A 17447-nucleotide genomic window follows, 5' to 3' on the forward strand; every position below is an offset into this window, starting at 1 on the left:
TCTCGGTCGGGATTTTCTAGATGAGTAAAAATGCATCCTAAGAAAATCCAACACCACTTTTTACACGCACCCGCCACGCCATGCGACAGCCATCCGTCTTGATTAATTCAATTCGTTTGCCTGTGACGGCTGGCGAAGGCGAAGCGGGCGACGATGGCAAGCTGGGGCCTCCGTGCGCGGCCCGCACCGAATGGCATGCTCGGGCGTGGAAATGAGTTTTTATTACAATTAATTTATGTAAGAAATTATTGACAAAATCGTGCCATCGTGTGCTTTATGGTCAAACAATTCGATCTAAATTGAGCTTAATTGAATTGAATGGTATCAGAGGCATTGAATCGAGTTGACACGGAGGGCACGGTGGTGCGGTTCGGTGTGCGGTCCTTGGGGCGGCTTGGACCCGGCCGGTGCTCTCGCCCGGCCTGGTGGGGGAGCGTATCGAACGGCCAACGAACGCAGCCCGGCGCAGCATGCAAATCGATCGCACAGTGATTGATGTTAATTCGGTGGAATAGTGGCGGCGCGCTCGGCTGTCGGTGCTTTGGGTGGAGCTTTCCAGGCGCTTCGTTGAAGTACGCAGTGCAAGTGCAAGTGTATGAAAAGTGAGCAGTATTTATGTCAATAAAAAGCAAGAGCAGTTTTCAGCTATAAACAACGTTCATTCCCTAAGCACTGTGGCCCGTAACTAAGAAGAATAGTCGACGAACCATCGAGTGTCCCCAAGTAATAACTTTATTCTTCAAAATCTTTTATTCTGTGTTCAAAATTGAGTCATTGGAGTTAGGAAAAGATTCAAGAAGCTGACTGCTGAGTAGTTTTTCATTATTATTGAATGAATGATTGAGGAAGCAACTAATTATATGAACTATAACATGAGTTTGTTTCGAAGTTGTGTAGAGCATTTTACGCTTCATGAAGTTTAAACTTTTCTACTATTAAACCATCGGTAGTAGGGTTTAAATAGATTTTTGATTACATTACATTTTATCCAATAATCCACAATTATCTAATCGTAAAGACTAGACGTTGTTAAATTCCCATCTAGACTTGTCCACACGAAGCAAGGACTAACTCTTTATTTTACAAGGTCCAATCGGCTCTAATAATCCAGAACGTCCTTAATCTAGTTGTTTTTCCAAAGATAGGAACATAATTATTCTTGTCACTAATCACTAATTTACTGATTTTATTATAAGAAGTCCATGAATATGAGTGAATAATTAATTCAAAATTCATGTGATTTAGCAAATGCATGATTTGTTTGGTCACATTCATGAATTGGATTCAAATTTTATCAATTATTGCTCTCTAGCACACGTCAAGATGTGTTTGACATATCTCCTCGTGAAACATCAATACGCTCTTATCTTAGTTTTAAGCCAAGTGGTCATCGTATTTAGAAGCTTTTAAGTGAATTATCGAGTAAGATCTCTTGGTACAGTCGTCAACCTAACAAAATGCTCTTCTTGGGTCAAAGCCCCATAAGGACCAAGGCGTCCTATACACAGGATTTGATCATCTTATTGGGGTTATAAAAATAAGTCATACATTAATATGCCTTTTAGTGGCATAGGCAGGCCTAGTCTTACGGAGGTTGTTGCGCCAAATATGAAGGAAAAGATATATACTATTTGCTTATTATTTGATTACTTACATTTAACGCATTGTAAAATCGAAAAATGGTTAAACTGTTTCTAACCTTTATCTTTAAGCTAGTGGAAATCTACTGTAAGGAAGGGTAATTTCCATAATTGTACCTTAAAAAGGGTTATTTATTAGTGAACAGGGTTTAACAAATAGATATTTGGAGGCTCTTTCCCACAAATGCTATACTCGAGTTAAGACTCCAAAGGACTCGTATACAAATATTTGAAAACTAATCAAACAAGCGTGAGGATGTGTGAAATATCCAGGAAGTAAGGCTCTAAGGCTTACATCATACCACTTTCTAAGCGAATTCCCTGTTCGATTGAATCCGAACAGTGCAAACTAAGCTAAACTGCAATCTAAACGGCCATGCAAATGATCAGCTTAAGTACGCGCCAAGTGCTGACAGGAACATGTGGGCGTTTAACGATCACTCTTCCGATCGCGGACAGCGATCCATCAAAGCCGGGCAGCTAAAGTGCTATCATAAATCATTCAACCCGTGCGTTAAGAAGATTGTCCTCACATCACCGGCAATACCTTGACGACAAACTGACCCAATAAATCGTTCCCTGTGCTACCGTGGGCTGGCAACGTTTAGGCAGAAGCAAACCGTTCCATTCCCGACCGAAGGTTTGCCCTTGAGCCAAACAGCCAACCAGCCCAAAAGGGACCGGAAGGGTACGGAAGCTGAATGAGCGATCCAGCTGCTGCTGCTGCTGCTTCTTCCATACTCTCAAAACAGCGCGCCACCGCCAGTGTCATACCGTGGCACTAATCTACATGCAATTATCGTATCATCCTATTCAATTTACCACTCAATTACACGCGCGGCCCCACTTGCTTCCCTACTTGTGGGTTCCTGGTGCGGTGTAACCCGGTGGCCAGATCCGACCGGCCTCGGAAGTAGTGTGCGGGGCGCACTGCGCATCGCCGGGCTAGAGCAGATCCGACCGGATCTAGGCAATAGACGCGCGACGGCTAGCTAGGTCTCCCTGGCCGCGATCCGTGGCCCCTCGGGAGGATCCGGCAAAATTGTCATAAATAGATTAAATAATTACATCGCGAAAAATGCGATCCGCTCTCTCGCTCTCTCTCTCTCTCTGTCTCGTTAGTGAGTGGCCGCGCCGCTGCCTTCTTTGCTGCGGAGCGCGAGCTGCACTGCACTTGCAGCAAACTAGCGCGAATGCACCGCGAATTGCATCATCCGAGCGTCCGGTTTGGGGATGTATGGTATGGTGCGGATTTCGTCTGTTCCGGATGCGGCAGTGTGGGGATCAGTAGGGGTATCAGTATCTTGCCAGCGGACGGAGAAGCTAGATGCAGTTTATGCAAAAATGCCTGCAGCGGTACAGTACAGTCGGCGCAAAAATTACACTCCGAAAAGCGTGCCAGAAGGGAGGGTGTGTTCGTTGTTTTTTTTTTTTTTGTTCACTAAAAATTGACCAACACTATAAGCAAAATGCGGGGTTTTTAGTTCGTCTCGTTACACGCGCCAAGCCGGCCGTTTGATCGCAGACCGCGTTCCCCTTTGGCAGGTTGTAATTTAGACTAGCTCCTGTTTTGCCGCCAGCTACAAATCGGGGCGTAGAGATGCAGTCGGTCTCGGGTTTGCCACGAAACAGCAGCACCACCACCACCACCACTATTACAGCCCCGGCCAGCTTTTGGAGGGTGAGGGTTGCGGTTGCGGCAAATAAAGGAAAAATAAAATTTACATCAATAAATGCATTTGAGCCAATCGGCGCATGTTACTGATGCTAGTTTTTGCCGGGCGTAAAAAAGGGTCTAGGAGGGATGGGGGGAGAGCCGTTTGCTTTCCGTCGGCTAGTTGAGACAATTTAGATCTATCACTTCTATCATTCGACACCAGACGATGTTGGGACGGTCTGATGCCTGCAGCTGGGGGAATAAAAATGGGAATGCAATTCACTGTTGCAGCGAGCTGAAGCTTTTATGAAATTAAAATGCGCATTCAATGATTGCAGCCTGGCGGAAGCGATGAAGTTTTACGGTGAGGTAATAGAGAAAAGTTTGGCTGTAAAAAATAAAATAATGTTTTCCCCTTTTTTCTTACCACCATCATAGCCTCCTTTATATAAATCAACTTACTAAAGAGCGATAAAAATGAACGAGATCAAGTGCTGCGCGTGTTGATTACATTTGCTGCATCAGATGGTTTGCTATTACTAATTATTTTGCGCTCAGTGCAGCTGGTGCTAACACCAAACCAACAGACAAACAAACCCTTACCATTGCAAAGAGCGAACAATAAATCTTCCATTTCCACACAAACACTGGTTTCGGTGTAGGCAAACGCGAAACACAACCAGTAGCAGAACCCTTTTTTCCCCTGTGCCAGACTTGCGTGCGTGAATGGGAAAAGGCAATAAATTATTCACCTAATGAAACAATATTAATAACAATTATAAATAAAACACAACTCTCATCCAATAAAATGACGCCAGCAAGAGCCAAGCTGAGTTGAGCTGATGGCGCTGGGCTGGGTCGATGGGGCTGGGCGGTCACACAGATACACGCCTAGAAAGTTCTCCTATACCCGGTTCGTTAAGAGGCTGGCAGTTTCAAACCCGAGACTATAGTGTAGAATCGAACGTAACGTTCGTTCTGCAAAATGGAGTGCTTGAAAGCTTTCACTTCGCAGTGTAGTGGAATGGCGTATACTTCCTAGCTGTTTTAGGCTGGTGGTCTGTGTGTGTGTGTTGGTTGGGTTCAGCTGGTACGGTGGAAAGGTAAACTTCCCGTACCTCGGCTGCCATTTCTAACGGTGGAGAATGATGCCTTTTGTGTGGTAATGAATTTCCTAGTTATAAATAGCCCAAATGGGAAGGTTTGCCGCCCTACACGCGTATGTATAAAAGTGCTTGCCGAGCAGAGGGAAGGTAAAGAAGGAAGGAGATTAATTATTTTCTTTCGACAACGTACACGTGGATGCTTAGAGAAGGATTTCTAGAATGCTAAAAGGATTATGTCATATTCAAAGCATCAGCTAATACTTAACAATTGGAATAATTACGACTTAATGATATAATAAAATAATAAATAATAATAATAATAATAATAATAATAATAATAATAATAATAATAATAATAATAATAATAATAATAATAATAATAATAAAAATAATAATAATAATAATAATAATAATAATAATAATGATAATAATAATAATAATAATAATGATGATGATGATGATGATGATGATTCAATTATGACAAACAAGAATCACAAAATAAATAGATAAACGATGTATAAATGTAGAAACTTACTGCAAACAAACACAAGATATAACAACTAAACTATAATCCAAAACTGATCTTTAAATTAACCAGGTTGAAACCAATTCATGTTATCAGTTAAATTCAAAATAAATTTAAAAAAATGCTGAGAAATTTCGAAATAAGAACATTTAAAATAAGAAGAAAAATGATCGAAACACAGAATATTTAAAAAAAAACAAATAATAATACACATAACAAACAAAAATAATAACGTATAACATTTAGTCAATTCAAGATAATTTACTATTACAAAAAATGAAGCTAAATTGCATAAAATGATTTAAAATCCATTTACATATCGTTCACTCTTCAAATACTAATAACATAAAAACAAATCCTTCTACAATACGATACCTCCCACTGAATAGGATACATTTTAACTACACTTCGAGTGCTCGAGCTTAAACCACCACGGCTGGGCCAGTACGAACTTGATCCCGGATGTGCGACACCCTCTCGAGTCACACTACTTACCATTATCATTATAGTGAGCGTCATCATCGTCACCATCAATTACCGACTCAATTTAGCCCAAAAGAACAGCGCGCCACCAGTCCAAAACCAGACCAAACGCTGTTGCCCGAAAGCTGTTGAGCTTTTTCTGGTGCGAATTAAATGGTGTCTAATTTTGCCACCAACTTTCGGGGGTGCCCCCTATGAATTTCCCGGCACCGGAAAAAGCAGGTTCCACACACACACACACACCCACTCACACGGTCGTTGTGGTGTGCGCGTTGGCCAGCGGGGCGATAAATTTATAATCACAAATCCTTCTCGCAAGCCCCCGGTATAAATAGGATGCCTCAAATATGCAGATGTACACTGAGTATGCACTGAGCTGGGCGTACGGTACAAGCTACAAGGGCCCGCTGGCTGCTCGACGCTGTTGCTCGCTGGTGGCCACGATGGCGCGATGGATGCCGTATGCCGTGGTGCTTCCGGTCCGGTGGCCACCATTGTTTCCGAGAGCGTTGCGAGAGCAGGTGAAATAATATAATGACAATAATTGGAATAAAAGTTTTCATTATACACATCCTTTCGAGTACGATGGGGTGTGGACGGACCGTGGGTAGAACTCACCGGAAAACTCCTCCAGAACATCAGGTGCGAATGCTCACGGGACAATGGGTGGGGGGCGTTTTATCGCCCAGGGGGGTTTCCACGTAGCCCGCACACAATGTACGTACGTACGTACACAATGGTTTCCCGCTGCCTTCGCCGGCACCATTTTGAATGCTGAGTTATGATAATTTTTAATTAATTGTCAAAAGTAATTACCCACAATTGCTTTGCCGCCTTTTGCGATGCGCTCTGTGTGATCCGAGGGGGTTTGTGTTGGGGAAGTCCTTCGATGGTGGTCTCCAACACCCTTTTTCTCTCTTTTGCACTCGAAGTTGTGCACAATGAAGCATCCATTCTGTGTAATTTATTCGATTGTGTGTCTGTATGAGTTTTTGGGGAGGGTGGTGAGATGCTGGGAGAGTAACAAGTACGTCAGAGATTACGCCATTTTGCGGCTGCGGCTTACCGAATTGCTCCAGCACCGGCCGGTGGAATGGTTTTGTGGGTTTTAATTTTTAATAAACGAATTGAAACCATAAATCAGAATTAAATTTTGCACCAGCGGGGCAATATGTTTCACCAACTCTTTTTCTTCTTTATTTCGTTCTCCTCACGGGAAGGCGTTGCTATCCGTTTCGATTGGGCGGGTTTTTTTTCACACTTCTATCAATTATTGTTGCCTTTTTCGCTATTGTAGCTTGTAATAATGTAATGAATTGTTGGTTTTTTCTCACTCTCGATTTTACTCGTTTTTTTTCCATTTCAGCTTGGGTCCGCAACGGCGGGTAGAGGAATGTTCTGTTACCATTGCCCACCGTCGCTGCATCCGGCCGGACCGCATCCGCCCCGGTTACCGACGCTTGAATATCCATTCGCGCCAACTCATCCCTGTAAGTATTTTGGATTGAATTTGTACACCAATAGAGAATTTTTAAATTTGTCCTACTTTGTGAACAAGTTTTCTAACATACAGGGGTTCTTATCTCCGCTTATCACCATATGCGTATATTTCTCCTGAGTGACTCGAACGGTCCTATGGTACAGTCGTCAACTCGTACGACTTAACAACATGCCCGTCATGAGCTCAAGTCCCAAATAGACCGTGCCGTCATACGTAGGACAGACTATCCTGCTATGGGAGAGGGGGGGGGGGGGGGTAAAGTCATTGAAAGGCGCCAACCCCACAAGTGGTACAGGCAGACATTGACCGACAACGGTTGTTGAGCCAAACAGTTGTAGTAGACTCGAATGGCCTATCCTTGATTAATTCCATCTAAATGCGATAAACAATTTAAAATTCTGGAATGTGATTTTGGACATAGATCATGCATGTATCATAGCAAATATTAAAATATTAAAGTTATGCAGACTTAATGTTCAATGTTTTAACTATTTCAGAAAGTCTGTCACTAAAACACATTGAGATAGGTTTAAGGCGAACTGTTCATAACTATCGTTGAATGTCTGACACATGAAAATAAATAATAATTAAACCAAAAGTGTTTACGGGACTTCCGTTGAACATTGGAGTTGGAAACAATTATTATTTTTGCGATTTTAAATTGCATAAATCGAGGAGACGCACGAAATATGTTTTAAAGCCTTTTCCCTAACACATCAAAGATGAGTGATTTACTTCGTCTAAAATAGTTTCTAACTTTCGAAAGAGTTAGTTTGAAACACTATGACGATCATAAATACCGACTTTCTGAGTGTCTCCTAGGCATTTCAAAATCTTTGTTCTAATATTTTGAATGAATTTTAAGCTTGTTTCTTTTTAAACATTTAATAAAGCGTTAAATGAATTCAAAATAATGTACTATTGTGTAAAATCATACAAACGTTTAGAACTGTACGAAAAGTGATCAAAAAGGACAAACTAAATTACAAAGTTGTACCACCCGAAAGATATTTCTGGCAAATAATAAGTTTTAACAGTAGACATATTTGAGAACATTTTGATAGAATTGTTGTCAAATTAAAAATGCCTCGTTAAGCAATACGGACATTTTGGACCGTTCCTCCTGAACAGTAAAAAATACAAAACAAGCTTTGTAGCAGTCGTTTGCCATAAGAACTGTGGTAACTGAAAGATGTCGACAGTAGTGAGTGGACTAGACATCATATTGTAATTTAATAACTATTGAAAGATAATTGCATTTAAACAGTGTAATAAGATAAAAAAGCTTGAATTTAAAACATATTTTTTTACATGCAAAAGAACACGATTTCCTTATGGGAATTCATGCGTTGTGTCACGATATAATTAAAATATGTATCCAATTTTCCCTCTCTTTGCTCATCCTCTCTGTGTAACAGTTCCACTTTGTAAAGTAATGTTTTCACATAAGCACGCTTTGCCACATTGTCTTCAATCATCGCCCATGATTGACGTAAATCACTTCACTAAGCTCGCTCCTTTTCCGGCCCATGACCACAGCAAACCTGCTGGACAAACGAAGAACAAAAAAAAAAGTACACTTTACGACACGAAATTGAATTTTGCCCTTATCTGTACCAACCTGCTTTGGCACAGGTTTAAAATCTAACAAAAATCAATTACGATCAGCTTTTTAACTCTGCTCGTCGGCTCGTTTTATTGTCCTCCCTTTCTTCATATATCTGGTTGATGGATGTAGTTTAAAAATGCTCAGTCGAAAAAAAAAGTCCTCTAAATTATGAACGCTGGTTGCTAAAAGCAGAGGGCGAAACAAAAGTATTAAGTTACGGGTCGACTCCAATGGGAATTTGTTTCCTTGGTCTGCACCCAGCAGAGCGAAAAGGGCAAACGGTAGCACGGAACAAGTTCCCACATTTCTGTAACAAAGATAATAATCTACCGGAGAGATTTGCTCCAATTTCCCTGCTGGTGGCGTTTAATAGCACATATTTTTCAATTATTATCAAATTACACATTTATTTTACTTTGAGCATAATTCAATTCCGGATTTGAACTGATGTAATGTGTCTTACTCGCTTGGTTTGCTCGCTTTGCATTACAGTGTTTTGAAGCCTTTGAAACTTATCAAACCTAACCGTGTTTCGAAACAAATATCGCACGAAATGTTGCCATGAGTTGACGCTTCAAAATCAATTTCAAGCAATTTCCCCATTAACCTCATTACGCATCCCAATTTTCCAGTGCTAAAAGGTGCCACGGTTGCCCTTTGCCGTCGAGCCGTACGCGTAGGTTTCGTGCACCTTCGCCTCAAAGCGTGCAGTGCCACGCCACCGATATGGCATGCCGATAGCACTTTGATTCCATTACTGTCAACTCTTCAATCCACTGCGTCCTGCGAATCCTATCGGAACGGTTGCATCTCGAACGCACTGCGTGCGGCTTCGTTCAGGCATCGGTCTGGTGTTGAAAGATTTTGATCCCCTGGACTGATCGATTGGTACGGACAGTGCGGGAATTCCGAGTTCCCTGCACCGGACGGGCGTCAATCCATCGACATCGGGGCGTAATTTGATTTCACTATTTCTGCCATTAATTGAAGTCGAATAGCACGACGCTCCTCCGGGAGAGTGCTCTGTTTTCCCCAACGAGACAACATGCAAGAAGAGCACGGAAAGAAACATCTAATAACGAATAATTCGATGACGACTGACATCAAGTCAACGGCTGCGACCAGAGACTGCCGTCCAGATAGCAGGGATGGCCGATGTGAAATGGACTTGCTGAGAAATATCCACGAAATCGACGACTTCCTGAAGTCACCCGTGGAGCACAACGAACTTGAGATTTGACCTATCTCTATCCTCCCTAAAACAGTACCAGAATCGATGATTCTATTAGTGATGGCTAATCCGCTGCTCAAGGTGGCATACGTTCGCGAACGGTACACAGCAGCAGCGGTGGGAATTCCCGTAGCATTCGACCAAGATTCGCCTTCTTCCTTCGGGTAATGCGGAGTTCAAGGTTCTGCCAGGCGGTTCCTCCCGTCCCTGCACAACTTCTAATGGCTCTGCTAAATGACGATAATTCTTTGGAAACCCGACACTTGTCCCGGTTTCGGGAGAAATGTGCGGCTTTAGCCGCCAGGACAGTCAAAGTGAGGTGATGCTAACACGCAAAACTTCTCGAATTACCGAAAACTTTGCGCACGCTCCTAATCTTCTGCTCAGGGGCGGGAGGGGTTGCTTCCGGGACACTCGAGGCCCAGCTGGAAATTGATGCACCAGCATCAGAGTACTCGGGGGGAGGGAGAGTACTCGTGGACCTGCGGGCCGTGCACGTCATGATGCTCACTGTTGATGATCCAAATGAGTAAATTGAAATAACGTCTAATGTTGTGGAGAGGACTGCGTTACCAACTGCACTGTACTGCGCGTACCATCACCGGTACCGATGCGAGGTCATTCTCGTGTGGGCTCGTGCGATCGTCCGTTATCATACGGCGTTTGCGATAAGAGAGCCAGGACGGTACAAATTGAATTACTCGCATGCACTCGCACTCAGCAACTCTGCCTCACCTCGGCTGCTGGCCGGCGAAGAACTCGCTGCCGTCGACGTTGGAAACGATGCCCTGGCCATCCTGGTCTAACGGAGTTTTGGGCGTGAAATGTGAGCTCTACGCATGGCTCCCTTCTTGCGAAACAAGCAGCCAGATGATGAGTTTTAATTAATTTACCCTCTAATCAAATATAGAAGCATAATTTGGCGTAAAAATAGGCTGCACTTTTGGGACACATTCTACGGGTACGGTGACGTGTGTGTGCTATGTGTTTTGTTCGGGAGAGAAGAGATGAAGAGTGAGAAAGAGAGAGAAGTTGCCTCTAGTGGAAAGATTGCACTTTGACAGTGGACAGAACAGTATGCTCTACACACCAGGTGATGGTGGGGCCGAATGGTGATGCAAGATAATGCAAGCCTGCAAGCCTGCAGCATGCCCCGAAGCAGAATGTGAATTAGCGAGCGAAGTTAATTACTTTGTGTGTGCGGTTTTCAATGCAGTGGCTGTGCAAGAGAAATGCAACCCGGTAATTAGGAGATGGAAAGTGATACAATGAAAGCATTGCGAGCGGGTACGCTGTATTATGATCTCGTTTCTGCTGATTATACGGTGATGTGTATCACCGCGCGGCCACATGAGGTGAAATATACAGCGAAATGACTTATTTGACAGGCGAAATATCTGTCAGATAACGCATCACAGCAACCAGGTGATGTGCAATGTTGACAAATAACGTGCACAAAATCGTAACTAATTCCATTAAAGAACTTCAATGTTCAATATTTCGTTAATTTTCATTCAACAATTCATCATTTCTTTCATTTTGGGAATGTTATGCTTAAGAAGATATCCTTTTAAAGTTAATTTCGAAAGCGGATGTTGTATCGCCCCCAACCCTTTAGCAGCAGCTGTCAGATATTTCACCTGTCAAATAATTCATTTCGCTGTATATTTGACGTCATGTGGCTGCGCGGTCAAAGGTTCATCTTTAAGGGACCTTCAGGCTAACAGTGGCTACCAACTTAGTGAATCTAACTAAACATGGTGTATCCAAGGAAGCGTTAAATACAAATACAAATAAAGTGTCATCGATTGCTGCTTATCTAGATGGCCAATAACGACCATAATGCACGTGTTGCTTACCGCGCGGTTTCACGAGGTGAAATATACAGCGAAATGAACTATTTGACAGTTGATATATCTGTCATGTAACTCAGGCATCACACCAACCTACTGATTTGAAATGTAACTAATTAACGATTACAAAATCCATTTAATCGCAACTAAATCCATTTAATAAGTTCACCATCAAGCATTTCGTTAATTTTCAGTCAAATATTCATTATTTCTTGCAATTTGTGGATGTTCCGCTTGAGGAGATACTCTTTTCGAGTGATTATCGAAAGTGGATATTGTACCTATCCTAACCCTTTAGCTTTATTTTCTTAGGAAAGACATCCATCATGCAAACTAAAAATAAAATTAAGGTTTTTTGTTGGGGGCTAGCCTTAAATTACGTAACATATGCTTAGTAGAACGCTTAATCCTAATGTAATTTATAGCTATGGGTCGTTTTTTGCGTTGCATTCTGTATGTCCTCCTGGCACGTATCGTTATTTATGGACGACACCTCACTAGATTCAAATACTCGAATAAATACTATAACGTTCGTTTATGAAACAACTGTATTCAATTTGAAAGCATGTCTACTAGAAAACATTCATGTATAGAATTTCAAATGTATATTCAATACAAATGTTAAGCCTTTGGAAATAATACCACCGACAAACCGACGTGACACTTGCGTTACAAAAGTATCCCACACGAAAGTACTGTCATTTGCTAGTGAGGCGATTACTTCTGTCTAAGTAAGCTCTGTTCACGGCATCTTACCGCAGGACTCCACACAGCATAACACGGAGCGCAACATAACAACTGACAGCTGCCGAACGCTTCAGAAAACGCTTTATTGCCGGTACCATGTTTTGAATATCCTTAGTAGGCCGCTCATTGCTCGTAGAAAAACTACCAGCCTACTGCGATGACCGACAGTCAATGAAACGCTTTACCTCCTTTTCCAAGCGTTTAGTGAAGTGTTTGGCAGCTGTCAGTTGTTATGTTGCGCTCCGTGTTATGCTGTGTGGAGTCCTGCGGTTAGATGTAAACAACTTTTCTAAATACAAATTGCGAAGGAAGTGTGAGGCAAGATTTTGTAAGAATTATTGGAAAAACACCCAGGAAAATCATTTTTTAAGTTTCTAAATCAATACAAAAGATGTGAGAAGTGAATAAAACAATGCGCATTGGAATTTGGGAAGAAAAACAAAAAGGGGTTTTAACAGTTTCTTCTCTGTGTCGGTGTAGTAAGCGAATCATTATAGAGATGGCGCTAGTGTTTAACGTATTTTCATTTGAAACAAGGATACAACTTTTGAAGCTAATTTTGTTCGAAGTGTCACATCGGTTTGTCGGTGATAATACTACAGATTAATTATATTTAGATAGAATACAGACTGTAGTTTGTTACTAGATTCTGCAGTTCTTGAGATGCCTGAAGAAAATTGGTGCATATCATTTTTAAATATAATTTGAAATTTTCTTTCACGCTTGTTTGAAATTTGCCAAAAAATCAGAAAAAATATATGAAATTCAGACACCATCTGGCTTCAATCTAAGAAATCCATTTCGGCCATCTCCAGGCCGCACCATATGCAAATCATGGCCTTTGGTCGATACCGCTCTTAACATAATCACTGCAACCGGGATTGATGTCACCCGCGCCGAAACCGTTATCGCACTGCTTATCGAATTTCGATCGATGCTACCGTCTCCTACTAAGCTCGGATGATAAATCTTTTTAAAATCAAATCACAAGCTACCTTGCGCTCACGATTGCGCCACCAAACCTGCTCTCCTAGCCAGGCATACACCCGGAACACACATAAAAAATGCCATTCGAGATAACAATCGATCAACAAGGATGGATGCAAATTGTATCAGACTGGCTGGGTAAGGCTAATATGGTTACCATTTCGGAGCGATGAGAGGTTGGTTTCTTGCTCTTTTTTGTGTCTGTGTGTGTGTGGCGTTGAGAGCGATACAGACAGGGGGAGAAAGAAATGGCCACAAGCACTTGTGATGGGGGATGAGGATGTTGTCATTTGAATATTTTATAAGAAGAGGGAATTTTTGGTCTATTTTTTGGATTTTTGATGTGCAGTGGAAGTAATGGAAAAAAATATTTTAAAACAAAGACAAGGTTTTTTTCTTATTTAAACATTATTCAACTCTTTCAAACGCATTTTGTTCTTGAAACTTATTTGTACGACACATTGAAAGTAACGTAATATAATCCACATTTTATTCCTCCTCCTGTGCCTAAATTGCCACAACTACATCAGTACTGCTCACCCACCCTTAGCGTTGCCCAACTGCCGACTGTTTTCAATATCAATTACGTCATTTGCATATTTTAAAATTAGATCAACTTACATTCGCTCAAATCCGCCCATACTCTCCGGTCACATTCCACTGGGACGTAAGGATATTTGTCAACGAAGTAAGCGCTAGAAGGAGAGGAAAGGAGCGGAAGCGTCTCACTTCGAGCAATGGGACCGCAGGCTCGTATCCTTCGTTTGAAGTGGCAGTTACATCTGTTCCGGCGTGATCGTATCTCGCGGTACGGAGCCGAATCTCGCTGCTACGGCCCGAACGTTCCCCTCTCCCCGCAAATGGGAAAATGGGATCAAAAATCATGTCGTTGTAATTCAATTAGGAACCATTCGTAATTTACCCGCGTGCCGGCATTCGGTTTTGTCCTGCCAGGGGAGCGGACCCGCGACCGAGGCCCGTGGAAACTTTGTCCCAACCAGTCTGGAGGTTGTTGAATTTTTGAAAAGGTGTCTCGCTGCTTGTTCCTTCTTTTTTTTTTTGGTGGCTTTACGATCATTTTCCTCTGCAAAAGCAGCATTACAATGAGTGGCGTCTGGTGCGGTTGAGATGGGACTGGGATGGATTTAATTTAAAATAACTAAAATTAATCAATTGATGAAGTAACTTTAGTAGCCGCCTGGTGGTTGCGGAAGCTCCTGGTTTGTGTCCATTGCTCCCTGTCAGACGTTCCGGTCCTGTGTGATTGTTCCGTTTGAGCGCGGAATTATTTGTGGTTTGCGGATTATCGGTCAATCCCAACGGTCGCGTTCTGGGTCGGTTGGAGACACGCAAACTCGTTACATTTATTTTTGATGGAGGCTATTTTGTTATAAAATGGACTTTTTTTCCTACCATTCCCTACATGATATGTGAAATTGATGCGCAATCAATTATCGGGAACATTTTTTAATCGCTTTTTTTCGCTCGTTTCCTTTTTTACATTTCATCATATTGGATTTATCGGTTTACCTTTCACAGGTGCTTGTGATGGTTTTTGTTGTTGTCCCAGTTGCGTGCAACATATATGGGAAGTTATACATTTTAATGGCCTTTCAATTGTGGGAAACGGTTAGCCTAGACAAAAGGCGTGTTTGTGCATTTTTTATGAGCAAAATTGCAACATGAACCAGAAAAAAATGGTGCACTACAAGCCAATGATGTCAATAATGGGTGTAAAAAAGAAGAAGATCGACACAAAAATTATAAAAATCACCACACAAAGCATTCGGGGGGAAAACGAGGATTTGATCGGTTAGGAAATTAAAAACCGCACCCCGGAATGGTGCTGGAGCTAAATTACTGTTTTAAAATTATTTCCGGCTAGGCAGCCGCGGAAATGAGCTTACGCTGTGGCGGGTTGTTATTGCCACTCGATTGAACCATTTCTTTCCAGCGTGGAACAGGAACCATTTCAACTGGATTAATATTAATATTATAGCAAAGCTTTTATTTAAAACAAATTTATTTTATTTGTAACTTGTAATAATACAGGGTAACATATTCGTTGCCACTAAGTAGATAAATAGAAATGAAAAAGTAACAAAGATTAGATATTTAGAGGGAAAAATAGGTGTTTTAGAGGCAAAGATCGTTACACACTGTCAATAATGGATGCCTTGCAGTGTTTCTCTAGCCAGCTCAACACGGTAAGCTTCTAATCCGTAAAATCCCTATTCAACATTGTCAAATGAATGTCGAGCGTATACCGAGCAACCAATAACAGATCATTCAAGTTCCTATGTGTATTGTTGTAATGTGTTTTACGGGATTTAATTGTTCGTTTCCGATGTTGAGCTGGCTAGAGAAACCCTGTATAGGTAATAATTCGTGAATTAAGGGTTACAATTTAGAGGAAACGACTGCTCCAACTTAACATCTTGAACTAATAAAATTGATGTTTTTTATTGTTTGGATATACATACAACTTTTCCTGTGTTTTTGGTAGTTTTCAAATTTCAAACAAATATTATCTTGTCCCGCCTTTATTTGTCTTGCCCATCTTGTCTTGCCGTTTATTGGCATTGTCAAACTAATTTTCGAACAAATTTTGGTAAACAAATTTGGATATTAGTATAAACTCACAAAGGAAACAGCTAATAGATGAAAATATACGATGAAGTAAAAACATTTAAAAAAGCATCCATATTCATAAGAAACCCTGTAAAACTATTCATTTCCGCTAATGAAATGAAACAACTCTACTATTGTGGAAAAAAAAACCTAACATCATTTATGTATTCATATTTTTATTCATATTTAAAAAAGTGTTCACTTCAATCCCATCAAAGTATCAACATGCTTACTTCCTTGCCCTCCATATGGCGTAAAACAACAAATGACTACAAACACAGCAGCACTTCAGTCTCAAGTGCCAAACCGATCAACCGCGCGCACCGATGGTTTCGCCACCCAACAACTAGCCTACTTGTGGGCAATACAAACAATCCGTGTTTATTTGCCACCAAGATTAACAAACAGCAACAGCTACCAACAACAACGACGGTTCGACACGGGTTAAAGCACAGCACCAAAAAAGGGCGTTCAAGCACACGTTCAAACGATGGCAGCGCTTGAACATTGTGTTTGTGTGTTTCTTTTATCCGGCACCACTCCGGACCACCAGTCGCGTTCCGCACTAGTCTGCATGATTTTTATGCCGCTAAAAACCCATTCTTAATCTGTTTTCATCCCTTCAGTAGCAAGACGTTCTTCCTCCCCTCCCGTACACGGTTCAATCTGCGTTCCCTTTTTGGCGAGGGGACGTTGCGTTGTTGTTTTTTGCTGCGTACGGTATCACCACAGGATGTGTGCGTCCTTCGGCTTGATTGCTTGGTGCTAGCGGAGGCAAGCGGGATAAAACAGCAGGAAGGAGACCCTTCAGTTGGTAGCCGTAATCGTAACCCTCACCGGTTATGTGTTGGGAGGACGTACGGACGGACGGACGGAGCCGTGTCAGTCACTAATTGCCCTCCCTGTGATAGTGTGTTGATGATGATGTTAATAATGAAGAGACATCGTTGGACAGCAGGCAGTAGGGTGCGTAATGTTTGCTCTCCTCATTGTGCGAGGTAAATCGGGCTTTCCATTTCGGGGTTGGGTGTTAATTGTTACAATCGATTCTCATTAATTGGAGTTTTTTTTGGAGAGGTGTGTATGAGACTGTGTTAGGACGATGATTAGAAAGCGATGCGATTTTAAACGTTTTGTAATGGAGTAAGGGTTTTTTTTGTACCATACAACTGTAAAAAACCGTATTTTTTGTTGGCGATTATAAATCTCATCTGGCATCTGGTTATGCTACATGTTGCTATCCGTTAATACTATTGCTTCTCAACGCGCATTTCGATTGAATTCAAATACCCCATCAGGCAACAAACATCCAAAAGCGAGCAAAGCACAAATTCCCAAAATGCAATACAGCCCAAACAAACTGAATCGAAGATGCCAGATGATACGGCATCGCGACGTATAATTACCGAACGAACCCCTCGCATCACAGCATGTACGCGACGCGGTGCGCATAAATCGTTATGCTGTGTGGCGTAA

The 17447-nt window shown here is 41.8% G+C and overlaps 1 protein-coding gene across 1 annotated transcript in view; it reads left to right on the forward strand.

Annotated features, from left to right (window-relative positions):
• The window catches only part of LOC121596331 (homeotic protein ocelliless-like), an 86900-nt gene that overhangs the window by 11512 nt on the left and 57941 nt on the right, over window positions 1-17447 (forward strand). Inside the window, exon 2 of the mRNA XM_041921177.1 lies at window positions 6779-6902. Coding sequence (XP_041777111.1) covers window positions 6806-6902 — 97 coding nt within the window. The 5' untranslated portion in view covers window positions 6779-6805. The remainder of the gene's footprint in view (window positions 1-6778; window positions 6903-17447) is intronic.

Source organism: Anopheles merus, chromosome 3R, assembly GCF_017562075.2.
Source record: "Anopheles merus strain MAF chromosome 3R, AmerM5.1, whole genome shotgun sequence".
Classification (NCBI taxonomy): domain Eukaryota; kingdom Metazoa; phylum Arthropoda; class Insecta; order Diptera; family Culicidae; genus Anopheles; species Anopheles merus.